The sequence below is a fragment of the Frieseomelitta varia genome, unplaced genomic scaffold (assembly GCF_011392965.1).
Source record: "Frieseomelitta varia isolate USP_RPSP 00005682 unplaced genomic scaffold, Fvar_1.2 scaffold_545, whole genome shotgun sequence".
NCBI lineage: Eukaryota > Metazoa > Arthropoda > Insecta > Hymenoptera > Apidae > Frieseomelitta > Frieseomelitta varia.
In genome coordinates, this window is record NW_025110307.1 from 239,250 (window position 1) to 258,930 (window position 19,681).

The window sequence follows — 19,681 nt, forward strand, 5'->3', positions numbered from 1 at the left end:
GCGTTTCCTATTAAACGCATCGTTGGAGAAGTGGTCCGTTTCCTGGGCACCAATATCGATCGATGTCGAGGAAGAGTGCGTCCCATTAACCCAAGACAGCGTTCAATGTTCACAGTGAACCCACACCACTGAGTGATTATTGTTTCATGGTAATCGTAGTGCGGCTAATTTATTATTTTCCTTTTTTTTTTTTCGGCTCATCCATAGAATACTCGAACGCACCCCCGCCGCCGCCAAAATCTCAGCACTACAGAGACAACTGCCAAGGTAACGCTATATGCTAATCATTTTCTCTCTATTTTTTTTTTTTCTATTTATTTTTATTTGATCCATCTTATATCTACCATTGTGTATGAGTATTTGGACGTTAATACAGTATAATATTAAGTTGATTGCTTCTCAGATGATATATCTGTTAATTTTTGTTTCTGATATTGTCTGATATATTTTATATACTAATGTACATAGTATTGAATTAATACTAGTACTAATATATATAGTACTATATAGTATATATAATATTATATTATAGTATATATAATAGTATTGAATTAATACTAGTGCTAATATATGTAATACTATATAGTATATATATTATTATATTATAGTATATATATATATATATTATTTAAATTAATGAAACTTCAAATTTAAATTTTCAGAAGAATTAATTTCATATGAAATTATATCAAATATTAATATAGTATATAGATATATACATACTTACAGTCGTTTGACTCAGATATTTCTCAATTCTCATTCTTCTTCAATTGTTGCTGTTTTTAATATTTTATTATTTTATTATTTTAATATGTTAATATTTTATTCCGTTACTATTATATCAAATAATATATTTATTTTGTATCTGTGACAACAGAATAGCGTTTATAATGCTAATTTTAATACAAACGTACATAAAAGAATCCCAATATTAATAGAAATAAATTTAGAAACTTTCATCCATTATTTACAATAATTTTCAAATGTCCAGATACCTCTACACGATAGTACCTCTCACCTTCTTTTTCTTTCATACGATTTTTGTTTCCCGCATAGGAAGCTCAGCTTTCGAGCAATGATCTGACAAGACAGTCATAGCTTTTACATGATCGATTGCTTCTTTTCTCTTTGTTGTTATTTTTTTTCTTTTTTTTTTTTCTTTTGTTTTCCTGTTCGTTCGAAACTGCTCGAATTATTTTCGCGGCGTACCGCTGTTCGAACAAAACAGAGCATGAAATTTGCTCGTTGTGCATGACATGAAACGCAACCGTTTACGTTAGGGGAAGCGTGCGATTGTTTCGCAATGAATCGAGCACGGATTCGATTACGAAAAAACCGCGGGAAGGTTGTAGGTAGCATAGAAACATTCGCAAGTGCTAAATTATATACGTGTGCATGATTGTTGACAATTAAATAATAGACAATACTGTGAACAAACTTTTCGAACGTCTACAACAATGACTATTTATGTACTATGACTATTTTATACGTATTGACAATTGATCTTCTTTTAAAAGAAATATCTTTAAACGGCGATTATATTGGAGTAGGTTTTTCAATGTTCTTTTTCCTTTTTTTTTTTTTTGTGACAATACTGATCTGCAATTTTTCTTGATTCATAAATCTTTTTTAGGAATATTTATCGAAATATTTTAAATTAAAAGTATTATGTAAAATGTGAATCAAACTTGGAATAGAGAATCCTTTTGTTGTGTGTCAATTAATTATTTCTAATTTGCCAACACTTTTCGTGTAAATTAAAAATAATTTACATTTCACATACTTATGTTTGTTGCGGGATAGATTGTGGTAGACTCTTGTTCGTGGTTAACTAAGTTTATTTGACTAGAGTCTATCTATCCGTCCGTATGACAGTGTCTTTATCAGTCACTTTTGACTGTCCGAATTCTTCTCTGAGCTCGTTGCTTTCTTCGCTATTAGGAAAACTCGGTCCCTGTCTCGGACATCCCTAATTGGCCGAATCGTTTTTGAGTTTTAGCCGATTAAATTGTCACGAAATTGCGTCGCCTAACTCTTTGCGTTCGTGACGCGCTTTCTCTGAGAGTAGGGCTGCAATTTCCCCGAATTATGGCGATGTAGCAGGGTTTCCTCTGGGCCTCACTTACTTTCTCCAAGTGTTCTCCAGATGAAGATCTGGGTGACCCTTAGGAGTCCTAGAGTTTACGACACTTCGCAGAAATGCTATTGTGGCCGAATTTCTGAAACCATAAGTGTGGACGTCTGGTCTTTACGCACTGTAAAAACTGAACTTGGATAGCGTAGGCGACGCATGAGTTGTAAATTCTTGTAACTTTTTTTTTTTGTCTGAGGAAACGTCTTTTTTCCGCTACAATACATATACAGTATTTCATAATACATAAATAATTTGAAAGTAAATATTTCTTATAAATTATTACCAATTAGTAGTGGTAACAACAAAAATAGTTCGTTGCATGTTTGAATGAAGAGACTGTTTGATTAATTGTGAATTGCATGCCTCGTGTTGTGTAACCTAACTTTGCAATTATTAAAATTCCGAACGTTTCTAAAATGCTCGGAAATGGAAACTAGGACTTCAAAATTCTACAAGATTAAAGAGACTTATAAATCTATATCTAAATGAAACTAAAAATTTTATGAAATAATTAATTATATATACACGTTATAACATAATCAATTAAATACACTGTATTTGGAATATTCGAAATATTTTAATACGTTTCGAAAGCTGAAATACTTGGCTATTTAAAGATCTTATCCTAATATTTCCAAATTTGCAGAAATGTAAAAGGACGAAAGTTTTCAAAAAATATACGAACACACATGAATTTGAGAATATTAGAAAATATAAAAGCACGAGAAATCTGCGAAAATTGAATATAACACACACGAATTTGAGAATATTAGAAAATATAAAAGATCTGCGAAAATTGAAAGCCCCTGAAAATGAAGAAGATGTAATTTCTCTCCTTTCCCGGAGAAATATTCAACACGCTGTAATAATCCTAGGCACAGTTACGCGAGGAAATCCTCCTCGTAAACAATGGTCACTTCAATCAGATTACGAAATGCATTAACACGGATATTAACCAACGTAGACATTAGCGCGAGGTATTTATATGGAAAGAGGGCAATCGAGTACGCAAATAACGGTCGTGTCTTATCATTTCCGTTAAGTTGATCAGCATGCGTTTAACCGCGTCGGGAATCGTGAATTCGCGCTCGTCGACACACGCGAGTGTGTATGATCGATGAATTGCCAAGTTTTGTCACCTGCAGTTTCAAGGAAACAACAGTACTTGGCGTTACGGAGAAGTTGTAATGGGCGTTTTCGACTTGACTAACTGCGAGTTGAAAGTTTCAACGAGTCGTTAACATCACCTCGTAACGAGCGATAACAAGCGTGGAAAACGAAACGATGGTTTCCAATAGTTTCTTTTCGAGAGGCGAACGAGGCGAATCACTTGGCGTAATGTTCAATTTACAAAATCGAGTTGCAAGAATTTAGAAAAGAATGCTTTCATTATATATTATTCTTAACTTTGAATTTATTACATTCATACTTCGATATTCCAATATTTCCGTCGTTGTGTTTTATCTCGTTTGGAATTCGATTAATTGAAAAAAACTTTCCTCGAAAAGATTTTCCAACGTTTTTTTACTTGTAACATAAAATATTTAATATTTATATTAAATTATTTATTATATAAATAGAAATTATATTTATATGATAAATATTATTATATAAATTTATATTGTATTAAATTATTTATTATATAAATAAAAACTATATTTATATAATAAATATTATTATATAAATTTATATTATATTAAATTATTTGTTATATGGATAAAAACTATATTTACATAATAAATATTATTATATAAATTTTTATTATGTTAAAAATTTTATTCAGATAATAAATATTATTATATAAATTTACATTATATTATTCTAACTATAAAATATTTACTATAATAATTTATGAGAATTTTCGAGGAGACAAGTCTTCATCTTGCCGTTTGTTACGTAGCATAAAAACATTCTAAGATAAAATGAACAATGCGCTTTGAAGGTAGAGACTTCAAGCTTTAAAATAAATCCTATAAATAAATTCACTATTTGTAGAATTCCTTTTTACAAAATTACAGCAGTTTCAACCGAATGTTAACGAGAGTCACTCTACGTTTCATACGAAACACATATTTGACACTGCCGAGGACCATTAAATTATTTAATATACACGAAAATTTCGATTTATTAAATACCACGTAGCAATATTAAACTGCTCCAGTTTTTCAAAATTATACGCCCGATGTTTCGTGGAAAAAGAAAAACAGAAAAAGAAAAAATGGCAGAGGCCTTGACAATATCAGACATGTTTATTCAAGTTTGCTCTTCGTTGAAATCACGGCCGGCTTTTCACTGTCGCATACACACTGTGAAAGCGAGGCGAATCGTATCACCGCGATATCGATTGTGTACAGGGACTTATCTAATCTCTGATAACAATTTCTGCCAGCGTGGTAGTCATCGCCTAACCGACATTTTTTTTTGTATATAATCTGATTACTGCGTCAACGTTTTACGAGCTTATTTGTTGCAAATTGGCTACTTTCCAGTAAGCCAGTATTCGTGTGTCTGGTTACAACTGATGATGATATAGTTGATCAACAGAAATATTAGCGTGGCGTGCGAGAAATTGAAATGATAATTAAAATATTGAAGAAAGTGTGACGTGGTTGTGAATTACTTGTGAGATATGAAACGGTTCGTGTATCTCGAGCATGCTAATTTAAAATATATTCTGAAGAGAGGAGTACTTATGTGGCGCAAGAGAGAAATCTTTTTGAAATAATAATTGAAATATTGGAAAGAGTGTGACGTGGTAGCTGTTTACATTTTTAATTGTGATTTAAGTGCAGATACAAAATGGCAATATGGTGACTTGTAGCTATATAGTATTGTAATATAGTATTATAATAGAGCTATAGTATTATATTATAGTATTATATTATAATATTATATTATAACTATAGTATTATAATAGAGCAACTGCTCACATTAGTATGAGCCACTAGCTGCTCTATTAATCTTGTGTGCTTTATTAAAATAAATCATACAAGAAAACTTGTAAAAATAAAAACAAGTGTTACGTTTTAACAAATTCTTCACTTTAAAAAGTGCTTCTTTCTTTTTACAAGTTATTTTATATAAATTAGTTTAATATTAGAACACACTTATGTGTAGCGGGTATTATTGTGTATTTCATTATCTTGAGAAGATTTCACTTATCTTGGATTTCTGAATGTCTCGCAGTTGATGAAATTTATTAATAGAAAAAATTATCTCACTCACAAAGTTAGTTGATTTGGAACGAAGAACGGCGTGATTCACGATTTCCTTGACTGAAGGTTGTTTCTTTATTTAATTTTCCACGTCATCGACATTTTCTTAAATAAGAGTAAACATTTCCTTCTATTTTCTGTGAAGCATAGATAGAAGAAAACCAAAGTCTATATAAAAATATTTTACATTTTAAATCCAATTTAATTATTAGTGTGTTTCAAGATACTTAACTCAAGAGATATTTCAATTTTAATTCCGTGTCCTAAGATGTCTTATTTCAAACATTTTAATAGTTTCAAAACATGTACGCGTTACGTGTGAATCCAGCATAGAATTTTTACAAAATGAAAATGTCAGTTATCGTTGTTGTCTTTCGCAATATGATAAAACACTCGACCGTGAAAGAAATCAGCCGTATGTACGTGTGTATCGTTGAAAAAATATCAGGCTTGAACATTACATCTATCAAGTGCATATCATTTAACAAATACAATTGAAACGCGTAATGAATATAAACTGTAGAATCTAACGTTTCAAGTAATATTTCAATCGATGCGAAAAGGAATAATTATTCCAAATTAACCAGTCCAGAATTGTGTGAATGCCATTTTCAATAAATATTATTTTAGTCAACAACCGTATCGCTGGAATAACATGAACGTCGAAAATGGTGTATCTCTTGCCTTCGTGCCTCGCCAGAATTAAACAAGCAATTAGTTGGAAAATCGTGCGAAGTGTAAGGTAGTGATGTAGTTTCGAAGTCGGATGCGCTAATTACTGCACGGTATCGCCACTGGCAGAAAGAAAATATGAAATATCGATGAAACGTCGGGTTTCGCGCACGTCACCTCCAAATTTAAATGCTCGATTTCAAGGCACGTGAACGCACGCTACGTATTAATACCGACGTTTCATGCTCGTTCTTGTGAAATTTAAAAAAATTGGATTTTCATCACACGTTGAGTCTGTGACGTGCGCCGATATTTGTCAATAGATTAGAATATTAAGCCTGGCCGACGAAAATTCAAAAGATCGTGGCATTATCTTCGTTATATTCGGTCATGTTCTCGCCTGATGATATTTGAAGTTCGATAAACTGACCAAAAAAAAAAAAAAGAAAAAAAAAAATCACACATCAAGTTTCCAACGATCGTTGTCTTCAAATCTATTGCAAACATTGTATTTGTTTTTACATACCGTAGCATTTTCGAGAAGGAAAGTAGCCACTTGCAAAGAAAATAAACTTCAAAGTGTTTACAATATTACGACAGTTTTGATTTATTTTAATCGTCCGATTAAATCTTTCGAGTAACATCTACATTCGAAACAAAAGTCAGTCAATGCAGTAATTTGCATTATTCGTAACCGACGCGTAATCGCGTATGATCGCGAAACATTCAAACATTTGACGAGCAAATTGGCCCACATTGGTTGATCGTGTTACGTATCTCTGACGAAACGCGAAGAACATTTGTCAAATGGTCGTGCACGCACCAGTGACCTTCGCGGGGAATTCGAATAATTCGCGGCGAAAATACGGATGACATACAGGAAGCAGAGAGACGCGACCGTAGACGGAGAAGGGAGCGCGAAAAGACGGCGAATTCTCGCGCTCGCAGCAGACGATCGGCGTGCTCGTTTCGCGGCAGAAGCATCCGCGTACTCTCGAGGAAGAAGCATCGTCGTTTTTTCGCCTGCCCGCGAAACGTGGAACGCGCCGCGAAAACGTTTATTGCCCGGGCGACGATTATCCCACTTTGCACGTTGTTTTCCTTCCGCGTCTTCCGTCAACAAGTGCACGCTCCGTTGCAAAGTTTAACATTCCTCCGGCGAACACGACGCGGTTTGTAGTTTTTGATAAAGCTTTCAGACTTGAGACTTCGAACGGAGACGCTCTTTCGATAGAGAACTTTATATTTATACTCCGAAACTTGCGTAATTTTCGGATCTGACACTTTGACAGACGAGTGAGAAATACATTGTTCTTCAAGTTTTCGATAAATATCGCGACTATCGCGTACATAAATATATTTCTCCGAATTTTAAAAATTTCCTTCTAAAGTTCCTCCTTTGAAAGTTCAAATTTATAATTTAAAAATTTAAATTTGTAGCTTATAATTTAAAAAATTTGTTTAGAAACGAAGTCACGAAAGTTGGAACAACACTTATTACAATATTCGACAGATAATTCTCTGTGCGTGAAACTATCTGTACACATGTTCAAATTTTCCATTGAATACCTACCAATTTGACGTTGTTTAAAAGAAAAAAAGAAAAAAAGTGTGAGTTAAAGTGAAGTACCTTCGCTTCGTGCATGAAGATGATTTTTAAGTGGAATTAAGTGGAGTGCCACGTGGGAAGTGCCAACTGTGCTGTGAATTAAAGATTTCGAAATCTACGATTCGAGTCGAGAGTGTCGATTAAATAATTTAAGGACGTTACGATTTTGGTGCTAAATTGAACGTGCTGTCGGATTGTAAATAGGTATTATAGTCCCGTTTAAATATGGCGAGTCTAAGGGTGATATAGTTGATGTTTTCGAAGGAACGCAAGCGCGCAAGGTCAGAAACGGCGAGCACCTTGCAAGTTTAATCAGTCCATGCCTTGAATCTTAATTACGAACTTGTGCGCGTGCTGGCTTTTCGAGGCTTCATGTGACAAGTTTATACGAGACAATTTAATAGGGGCCACGTGACAAAATTACGATCGGGGTTGGTCGTACGATATTACTACGAATTTAGAGAATCTTCTTCTCCTTCTGCCACGTCAGCTTTGAACGTAAATTTAAGCAATGCATCGTTTTTAGATGAAACAATTTTTTTCTTCTAATTTTCATTCGTCTTTTCATTCGGAGATTAATCAGAACGCTTTTACGACAGTCATTTCTTAAAGCGTTAGGATGAATTCTTCGCCATCGTGTCAACGATTTTGAAAATAATTTGAAAAACAATGAAAAAAGCGTATGTTTTTTTTTAGATTAAATAATATTTTGGATAGCACTTTGTCGAAGATTTTTGTTCATATTGTTTGAATTAATTTTTATGACTGTCATTTCTTAAAGTATAAAGGATTGAAATTTGCCTTAAATAATATATATTATTATTATAGTATTAATTACTAATATATATTATTATTAATATATAGTATTATTACTATACTATATAGTATTAATATATAGTATTATTACTATACTATATATAGTATAGTAATATATAGTATAATAGTATTATTAAATAATATATATATATATTATTATAGTATTTATTTATTATTAATGAGAAGTTTTCATTCACGATTATTCTTAATAAATATAAATACTTCAGTTCAAAATTTAAATTTGTGGAAATTTGAATCTGTAAGTGCTATAGAAATTAAACTATTGTACAAAAATAACACAAGTAATATAAATGATGTAATAACGAAAGATGTTTAACTGAGATGTCTATATAGTAAAGGTATTTTAAATTTAATTTCTATTGAAGAAGTAATTCTTGTTTGCTGAAATTTTTATCATGAGGTGCAGTTTAACGATATCAGTTGCTTTAAACATAATCACGATTGATATCTTATCACCTCTTCTGTCGTATGAATCGAAGAAAGCATTCGTCCAACGATCTCATCGATATTATTTCTTTTCTTTTTATTGGTAACCTTCGTACTATAGTTAACCGAGATAATTAAATCCTACGACAATCTTACGAGCAATAAAAATTTTTTCGATCGTTAATTACTTAAATTGCAATTTCATACCTCCGAGACAACTAAATCCTACGACAATCGGAGCAATAAAGAACTCAAAATAAAAAATTTTTCAATAAAGTTAATCACTAGATCGCAATTTCATACTTTCGCGAATACGAATTAACAAAACGGAAGTTGAAAAGTGGACAAATTATTTTCACTTATTTTCCCAGCAATTATTTAAACTCTGTCTGAATTCAGAATTAGCTTGTGTTTGATAAATTTTCAAACCGAGCCACTTTGGTAGGTTCCAGTCTTAAATTTCCCACAAAATACACAAGTGATCGGTAAATTCACTGTATGTAGTGCAGTGTACGAAGGTATAACCATATTCACGAATGCATAAATTCTAGAAAAGAAACAGAACAGAAGAATAAATAAGTAAAAGCAACAACAACGACAGAAAGAAACGGTTCATTGGAACGGCGATACCGTAATTCACGGTGAAATCGTTTCTCGATAAAAAGAGTTGCATCCTCTGGTCCCGCGGACAAACAACGCGCGGAACGTGCATCGGCGATAGCGTTGCTCATTTGAATAGAATGCCGGTTACTTACAAGTGTGTGCGAGTAACACCTTTCCCAAAGAGAAAAATCTCGCCGGCAGCGTAACGAAGTAATCGTGTCTCATCGAGCGGAGAACTTAATTCTAAATAGGCGCGATCCTATACGGCTTTTTTACGAATAATTATCTCGTTGGAAGACGATCGAGTTCTCTTCCTTTCCTCCGTGCTCCGCGTATTCTTCTTTCGTCGACGAATATAGTCCTTCTCAAGTAAGCAGCGAGAAAGTGTTACGAGAGCTGCTCGTTGTTACGATTTACACTGTTTGTTCTGACGGTTACTTGTATAATATACATTGCCTTACATTCTTGCTACTTTTCTTGCATCGTGTAGAATACACTGGGCGAAGATTTTCTTTTCTATCGAGTTAACCTTTCCTTCGAATTTTCTAAAGAAAAAAGTCATAGGATTGTTGTAAAATCATAGGGGATTCGACGTGAATTTCTAATCTACGTTATAAATATACTGTCACACATTGTATAATTGAAAATTTATAAATATGATGACACGATAATTGATTTATAACTGATTAGTTGGCAGTAATAAATAAATTATATTAATAATAATTAATTATAATTAAAAACAATAATATTGTCGTTAATTAGTAATTTTTAATTAATTATAATTAAAAACAATACTATTATCGTTAATTAGTAATTTTTAATTAATTAAAAATAATGATATTAGTAATAATTAATTGTAATTAAAAATTGTGATGTATCACAATATTTATAATGTATAAAAAAGAAAGGAAGAGAGAAATAATTGAACGGAGGAAGAATTAGTTGGCAATAATGACAATATTAAATAACAATTATATTAATAAGAATTAATTATAATTAAAAAACAATACTATTATCGTTAATTAGTAATTTTAATTAATTATAATTAAAAATAATAATATTAGTAATAATTAGTTATAATTAAAAATTGTGATGGATCACGATATTTATAATGTATTATTAATTTTTTATTTACTTCTCCTGCACTAGAAAAACCAAACTGGACATAATCCACAAGTAGACATAATGGAAGGGATTTTCTTGTAAACTACCCTTACATTGAATTTGGTTTTTCTAGTGCAGAAGAAGTAAATAAAAATTAATAATACATTATAAATATCGTGATCCATCACAATTTTTAATTATAACTAATTATTACTAATATCATTATTTTTAATTATAATCAATTAAAATTACTAATTAACGATAATAGTATTGTTTTTTAATTATAATTAATTATTATTAATATAATTGTTATTTAATATTGTCATTATTGCCAACTAATTCTTCCTCCGTTCAATTATTTCTCTCTTCCTTTCTTTTTTTCTTTTTTTCTTCGTTTTGTCTTTTCTTAGAGAAACTTGTTGGAAAACTTGGCGTATTGTAACGTCTTCTCAACAAGAGTTTCTAGAAACTAATTACTACATACGCGAGTCGAGCCGCGCAGATTCGTTTTCCTTTTTAAAGCCAGTTATTTCTTAACCGAGGCAGCCAATTAAAATGGCCAAAGGTGTGATCAATCGTGTTTGCATTATCAGCGCCGCGGGGCGTGTTTTCGTTGTGTAATTAAGGATATTAATTAAAATACTGTCGATCGATACCGCCGAGCTGGCCGCGAAGTTTCCAAGAGACTACCGGTTTCCCAACCAAAACACACTTTCCATTCTTCATCGTTGATCATCGCGCAATTAACTCTGCACTTGATCGAAAAGACCTGGCTGCGAAGTTTCTCCGAACAATGTTTTTATGATTTTACAATTGGCTCACTTAGAAAACGATATCTCGTTATAATAATATTGAATAGTATTAAATTAATGTCTAACGAAATTCAAAATATTGAACGTTCAACGTTTAATCTTTGATATTTAATGTTGAAGCTTATTTTTTTCCGTTCGAAAAACATCCCATTGTTACTGAGACTTTTTCAGTAGAAGCTCAAATTTAATTTCAATTGCTAGATTAATATTTTTTAACACTGAATTCAGTTTGCAGAACATTTAATACTTATTGTCAGATAATTTACGTTTCCTTTGGTAAACTTGAAAAATGTAAAACTAAAAGATGTTGATTTAATATTTATATATTAATATAAATTACATAATTATTATAATATTTATATTGTAATTTAATATTTTTAAATTAAATAATAAAATATTAAATTATTATATAATTATTATAATAATTATGTAATTTATGTTAATATATTTTATAATTTAATATTTATATATTAATATAAATTACATAATTATTATAATAATTTATCCCCTCGATATATATATATATATATATATATATATAATCACTTCGTTCCAAGAATAATTTCTTTTGTTACAACCGACTGCTAAAGTTTTCCGCTTCGGAAACATTTTCATTGTTGAAAACACACGCAACGGAAACGATTAATGACCTGTCAGTTTGCTAATCGTTGGGATGATTTCAGTCAGTTTGCTGTTGAATTCGTTTTCTCTGAACTTGAACCATTTGCAGATCTTTTTTCTTTTTTTTTTTGCAATTGAAGAAGATCACCCATGCGTGGCTCGAGTGGCTTGTCTTGTCTTGTTTCTCGTTCGCTTCGCTGAGAGAAGACATAACCGTTCTCTAATTATGCTTCTGATTTATCTTCGCTTTTGCAGACCAACGATAGAAACATTCGGCCGTATCAAAACACGAAGACCGTGTAGCACAAACTTCCGGGATCTTTTCATTAGATTGATGATCTTCGTTCAGAACGCACAGTTAGGTGAAAACCGTAACGTTGATTAAACTGCTTCGTTCTGAGGAAAATCACTGTCTCTAGTGGAATAAAGAAAAATTGATAAAAAGTATCTGAATGTTATTTTGTATTAAATGTTCCATTAATCAATGGTGATAAGGTATCAATGTTTTTCTGAATTATGAACAGTATGAAGTAAACCGACGTCTATTAATTGTATAAATGAGAAAAGTAAGGGGTTTTTGATATTTGAGCAATTAACATATAGTTTTCAATAGCCTTTCTTGAAATCTTTCTAAAATTTTTCACTCGTGACTTTAATGTTTCTTTATTTTTAATTTTTAACTTCGAAGATACAAAGGATCAGCTTTATTTCATTAAATGTGATATTTATTCAAAGTTGTAGGTATCAGAAATTGTCAGAGAAATGCAGAGAATTATAATGAGGAGAAATTACGTTATATATAGAATGATAAGAGTGTATACATCACAAAAATGATGAAAATTGTTATTTTAAAAATAGAATGCAAGGTTGGAGCTTGTGAGAAACATTGTACGACGTTGACATCATACTGCATTCCAAACGTGGTCCTTGAATCTATTTACAAATACATTCAGTAGCTAAAATTTGTCGTGCCAAACAAATCCACTCGATTTTTCAATTTCCTTTTTCCAATTTAATGTCCAAGTTTCACATAATGTTCAAACACGGAAATTCACTTCCCAATTTCTATGCTAAGAATACATCTTCGATTAGCTCATTAATAACAAATCGTATAACAGATTGACATGTTTGAAATAATTTTAACGAAATACTGAAGAATACGATTTTTAAAAATGGGAGGAAACAAAATTTTCTGATAAAAAGGAACGCTCGGTTTGAAAAATTATTAAATATTTATATGACGCAAAGATTGCGCGCTTAAATGTTAATCAAACAATTATTTACTTAATTTCCATTTACCTTCTACTCGTTACTCTAATATAATTCGTTTTCATTAGGAAGTAGGTTAACAACCTCGTAATTCTTCCGGATATTATCAGATCTCACAAGTTGAGGGAAAATCTGCGATAGAAATCATCTATCCTCTTCGATATTATCAGAAAATAAATTCATCGATCTTCTCCGTTTAACGACATAAAAATATACGTTTTTTTAATCAGTGAGATGGATTTTAATGAATCGCGATTCTGAAAATTGTAAAGTCAGTGTATTTCTACGAGTTCGAAGGAACACAATTACAATCGCTTTACATTCACAAAGTTGATTAGTCACTGATAATAAAATTCCAATTATCTCGTCAGTGAAAGTTAATTAAATCGCCCCGTGCGACAGAGTGTTGATAATTCCCTGCTCTATAATTAAACAATCAGTTACGAAGATGTTACCATGATCGAGGATATATTTATCAGATACGAAACTTGATCACGCTGGTTCTCACGTTTATACTTCGCCATAAATTATAAATAATTAAATTAGCCGAATGATTTTCCAAGACTAAAGTGAGAATAACGATATGATATGAATGAGACGAACAAAAGTTATGCGATATTTAAAAATAAGCAATAACAATAAATAGTATGATAAATTACAATGAAATTTCAACAAATTTTATTTGTGTGTTTTATCTTTGGATGTTTTATAAATCTCTTTAAGAGTATATTAAATCAGCAGCATTATTTTGAGCTGCCAATAAAAATAAAGTTGTCGTAAAATGCATCTGAAATATTTTACACATAGTGTAAAAAATAAAATTAAATTAATAATAAAGAATGCAATGAGAGTGGCGTAGAAATGGCCAAAAGAATCAAATTTCCACAAATTTCGTTCAAATTCGTCAGTGTATAAACTTGTCACGCGTGGAAACTTCCTACAATCATCTGATAATCATCTCTTCTCCAATCTTCACTCGCAAAGGTGGGTTAACAATGCGTAAACGTCCCCAACGAACATCATTGTGACGAAACATTAAAAAAAAAAAAAAAAAAACTCTCCAAGAAGAAACAAAAGCAAACATGGCAAATTCAAATTTGCCGCGCGTCGACGACCTAGAGAAGAGTCCCCAATGGGCCAGTCTCACCAACGAGATCAACGATCTCGAGAAGCTGTGTCGCCTGAACAACCATCGTCAATTCGGGTGTCAACCGTTGCGATACAACTGTCATCGATACTCGATGCCACAGATGCAAAAGGCGACGTCCGTCTGGATAGAATCCGGCGACGAGTTGAACGACGAGTTTCAAACGGGCGGCGACTTCTCCAAACCGAACGCCGATGAGACGTATCGATGGAGCTGGAGGCCGAAGACCGAGTTCGAGAGGAGCTACTTCCTCGATTACGATTACGATCGAGAAGGGAACTTTGATCGTCGGGCACGGAAACGGCACAGCCCTCTGAACGATGACTCGTCAGCTCGGCCTCGAAATCACTTCGACGAGGAGAAATACTCGGTAAACTACGGCGGTGTCTACGACAACGAGCCAGCGTACAGCGGGACGAGAGAGAGGCTGCACGAGATCTTCGAGCGCAACAGATACCTGAGAAGGAAATTCTTCGCTAGCATGCCGGGCAACGACACGGCCGGTTATGACTTTCCCAAGGTGTACGAGAGGAAGAATCCCGGCACGGTGTCGAAGTACAGCGGATTCGGTAGCACGGAGACCATCACCAGCCAGAGCAATCAGTCGTCCATAAGCAGCAACGACAGGAAGTCCAGGTGTCAGTCGAACGTCACGCCTGAATTGGTGGAGAAGGAGAGCTGCAACAGCGACAGGTTCTCTCACAGGGCCAGTTACTCGAAAAACCAGTCGACGAACGTGAGCCACGTACAGGGTGGACGCATCCTGTCGACCACGAGAAATGGGAAACTGTTGGTGAACATGGCGCCGTCGAGGAACGAGCTGTACGAGATCAAGGAACCCACGGTTTCTGTGGAAAATTCTGGCCAAGAGTTTAATTCCTCGAGTAATTTAGGCGATGTCGAACAGGATGGCACGACTGGTCAAGATCAAAGTAAAGAGTATCTCCGAAATCTGACGGAGGAAGCTGGAGATTCCAGACGCCGGCGTCGCTTTCAAAATCTAGAGGATGAAGGAACGACCGGAGACAATTACAGATCGAACTCGTCCATCTCCGAGGCGAACAGATCGAACGGAACGCTGCACGACAAAAGTAAAGATTGGACGAGAGGTAAACTACTCGGTTCGACGAGCGAGTGGAACTCTCTGGAGAACGTCTGCAAGTCGCTGCCAAATTTATCTTACTACGAGAAGACGTCCGATATCTCGAGCGGCAATAACCTGTCGACAGATTCGTCCCTCAGATACTGCTCGAAATCAGCGACGACGAACATACCGAGCGTTCGGGACATAGAGGCCAACGAGGACAAGCCGACTCTTCGCAGATACTTGGGGTCGCAGATCGATCTGTCGAACATTCGCGGGGAACCGACGAGTCTGACCCTGCGACGAGTGAAGGTGACGAAAGTGCCACCTCCTCTGGACCTGTCCAAGGTGAACGAGACGTACGAGGAAGTGGAAGCCCTCGAGAGGAAGTGGTTGAACACGGTGTCGCTCGTTCGAAACTACGATCGCCCCCTGGTGAGCCAGCCGGCCATTGTACGCGGCGAGTGTACCTCCGGCGACAATCGAGAGGAGGACCGTGGACAAAAGAAGTCCGACGTGGAAACTTGCCGTGGAAACGATGGACGGCGGGCGATGGAGACGGTGTCGGAAGTTGGGAATTACGTTCGGAGAGATAACGCGGATCAGTGTCAACAGACGATGGAGGAGGAGCCATCGACGAGGTTCGAGCGCGGTTTGCATAAATCCTGCGGTGATTTAACAGCGACTGGGGATCTGCGATCGCCGCATTTGGTGAACAATTACAACAACTCGACGATCGATGTACGAGCGAGCGGCAGCTGCACGGTGAATCTCGAGCATAGTTCACAGGTGGCTGGGCTCGAGGCGTTTCGGGAGAGACGCGGCGGCGTTGTACCTTTGTACGATCACGTGAATTCGTTCGGCGGACCGCAGGCTGGCAGCGGAAGCACGCTTCCCTCGGTTTACGGGCCGATTCCGTACAGTCAGTAAACATGCGCATAATTTTTCCTGAAATAATTCTCTTCCTGCTATAAATACCTGGTTGGCGGTGCCGTTAGGTTTGGCTCTGCCTTTCTGCTTTCTGCTCTTTCTCTCATTCTCTGTCTCTGTTTTCTTTGTTTGTCGTCTTTTTGGCTTCTTTATCTTTTGGCAGTCCGCGTTCAGAGATCGTTTCGCGGTCGCGTACGGCACGTACACTCGTGAGAATGAAGGTGTCACGTCGAAGGGGATGGAAAAAGCAGTGATCTAACGATCGAGGAGATTTTCAGACATTGCACGTTGAACGGTGAAATGTTTTATTCGCTTTGTGTCTATAGGAGGACAGACCAGGAGAGCTATTTGGTTATTAAAACCTGGAACGAAAGTGAATATATTCGGAGTCTAGTTTGACAGAGAAACTAACTAGCTGATGTAAATAACGAGCAATTGTGCACGATTTTATTATTTATATTTGAATATATTATAGGGAATATGAGAGATTAAATATATATGGCAATTGATAAATATATAATATAATATTAACATTAATAATCTAGACCTAGATTATAGAGATTTTTTAAATTTATGATAATTTATTATCATTTGATATCAATATATATCTGAAGAAGTAATATTAAGATTACAGAAATTTTTTTCTCAAGTTTCGTGTGCACCTTAAGTACTACAAAATTAATTAGCCCATTCGTGGGTAGTAATTTTACTGTTTGGAAATTCCAACGTTGAAAATCCTCTGTTCTTTTAATTAAAACAAATTAATTGGACAATTTGCTTTAAACAACAAGCTTTAATAGCAATCAGTTCAAATGAATGCAAGAAATTCTCCTTTCCTCTCAGAGTTATTCATAATTGGCATATCTTCTTATTACAATAATTGATCAACTAATAATTTTAGTGAGTCAAACAGTTGGAGATAACGGGATTAGGAAATTTTTCTTTTACTAATTTGCAGTTGTAATCCTCTCAACAATGAAACGTGAAATAAAAAGGCCTTTAATTACAACAGGGCTATTTTTATCTTAGCAACGTTTCACAATAAAATAAATGTTGCGAGTGGATAAATGAATTTATTGCGTCAGTTGTGCCTGAAAATACAGCGATAATAATATCGCGATTGTATAGTTGCAGTGACCTAAGGGCAGTATCACCAAGATACATTAGCGCTTGTACATATGTACATGTACATACGTGTACATACAAGCACGTAGCCATAAGGTATATAATCTATTAACCCTTTGCGGTCCATAATAATTTTCAAAATTCTGCGTTATTATACGGAAATTATTATACGAAAAATACAAAGAGGAAATAAAATTTCTTGGAAACAACAGAGAGAGATAAATAATACTTTTGATGCGTGCGTGTGTATTAAATTCGTCCGAAATAACAATTGAAAATTTTATTACTTTCTTTCGTCATGGAGGTTGGTTTTTTTTTTTTTATAAATTTGATTATCTAACGTGATATTTCACATCGATTTATAAATTCATTTGGGGGAATTGATTTCACGTATCCAGGAAAATTGGCTGAAATTGTCAGAAATTGGAGGCAACTGTGTTTTGTTTCAACACGGTTCAGGAAATAAATGTAACCGTGATGGTGAAATATCCTTACAGCCGGTCAGGAATTCATCAGACCGAGGCGCATCGATCGTTTACACGTAATTTGTACCACTAGCTTTCCCGCTTTTTCTCTTTCGAATCGTCACGTTTGTAATTTCTCTCCGGTTTACTTAACCTGGAAACAACAAAAATTTAACAACTGCCATTTTGTTCTGCCATTCCTCGATTATAGAAATATTTCACTTAATGTTTCAAAATTAATAACTCTTTAATTTACAATCTATTGTATGTTTAATGGTTATTAGTAATTATTTGATTATTTTGCTAACGTTTAATCATTGTTTAGTACATTTTTACGACTCTTATTTTAAGAGTGTAATGTAAGAAAGTATTCAATAGAATTTTTTAAGTAAATTGAATCGTAACGAATGTTGACTTTGACATCAGGAATCAAGCTAAACTTTGAAAAGAGGCACTATTGATTTTCGCAGTTGCCATTGTTCGTTACGTTAATGAGCAGTGGAATGAATATTCTAATGGAAAGTTCCAATTACAATTTGAAAATTCATCCGTGTACATTTTCAAGGTTTTGATGGCATTCGAGATGAATTTCAAACGCGGAGAATTCCGACAAAACGTAATTTAATCCTTAATGTAGAAAGTATTTGATCGAGTGTTTAATGTGAAATTTATTTTAATTCGATTGCAGCAAATTTAATTTCACTTTATTTGTCGGTCAAAAGAGGACTCTGCAGTTACGTGTAATGTTTGAATAATTTAATACTTGACACTCGTGATTAGAGGATTAAAATGACATGAAGAATTTTTCGAACGTACTCATAATGCATGTTATACAATTTTCAACGTGCATAGTACTGATTCTAATAAAATATAAATTAACGAGGGAGACGTTTATGAGTACTGATTTATCTTAACAATGATTAATCGATTGATGACTATGACCACGTTCAGTAATCGGTTACAAAAATGATCAATTACTCTGTTTACAGATTTGAATGATTTTCCATGCAATATATATATTTTTAATTATTTAAATAATATATTAAAATATATTTATGATACGTTACGAATATATTGTTATATGTAACAATTTTCCTCACTGTAAATGTTAGACTGTTTTCACGTAAAATTTTGTACATGTACAAACTACAAATGACTCAAATGAAAAGAGTATATTTCGAAAATTTATAAAGCACTTGACATCATGCGTGCAATATATAAATGTTCAATTTGCACCATCCGAAGTTACTCCAAGACCATACAATAGTAATTAAGGGTTAAAACCTTGGAGAACGAAAGAAACCTGCCAGAAATTATTTTCATGCATCTACGATTCGACAAACTTTCCGTTCGTCTAAAAATTTATGAAACGAAGTCTTGCGTTTCTTTTTCGTTACATCATAAACTTCTCCCTGGTTACTCGCACTTTCTTTTCTCTGGATATACAGGGTGGGTTACCACACATCGCCATCTAGATTTACGTCATTGTTATTAGCGAAAAATGTTTCAGATGAAGGTGAATTGGTCTCGAGAGGAGTCACATTTCGATGATGCTAGTTTTCTTGTAGATGGACGTGTATCAACGTGTTTTTTTTAAATGGAATCGTATATTTTTTATTGCATCAGTTG

General features: G+C 34.0%; 1 protein-coding gene across 12 annotated transcripts in view; it reads left to right on the forward strand.

Annotated features, from left to right (window-relative positions):
• LOC122533697 overlaps positions 1-19,681 on the forward strand; it is a 189,994-nt gene that overhangs the window by 152,745 nt on the left and 17,568 nt on the right. For 11 of the 12 annotated variants that reach the window (XM_043663662.1, XM_043663669.1, XM_043663670.1 and 8 more), the window contains one exon: positions 208-267. The exons of the other annotated variant lie outside the window; for it this stretch is intronic. In XM_043663662.1, the coding sequence (XP_043519597.1) occupies positions 208-267 (60 nt within the window). The remainder of the gene's footprint in view (positions 1-207; positions 268-19,681) is intronic. 12 annotated transcript variants of the gene reach the window in all.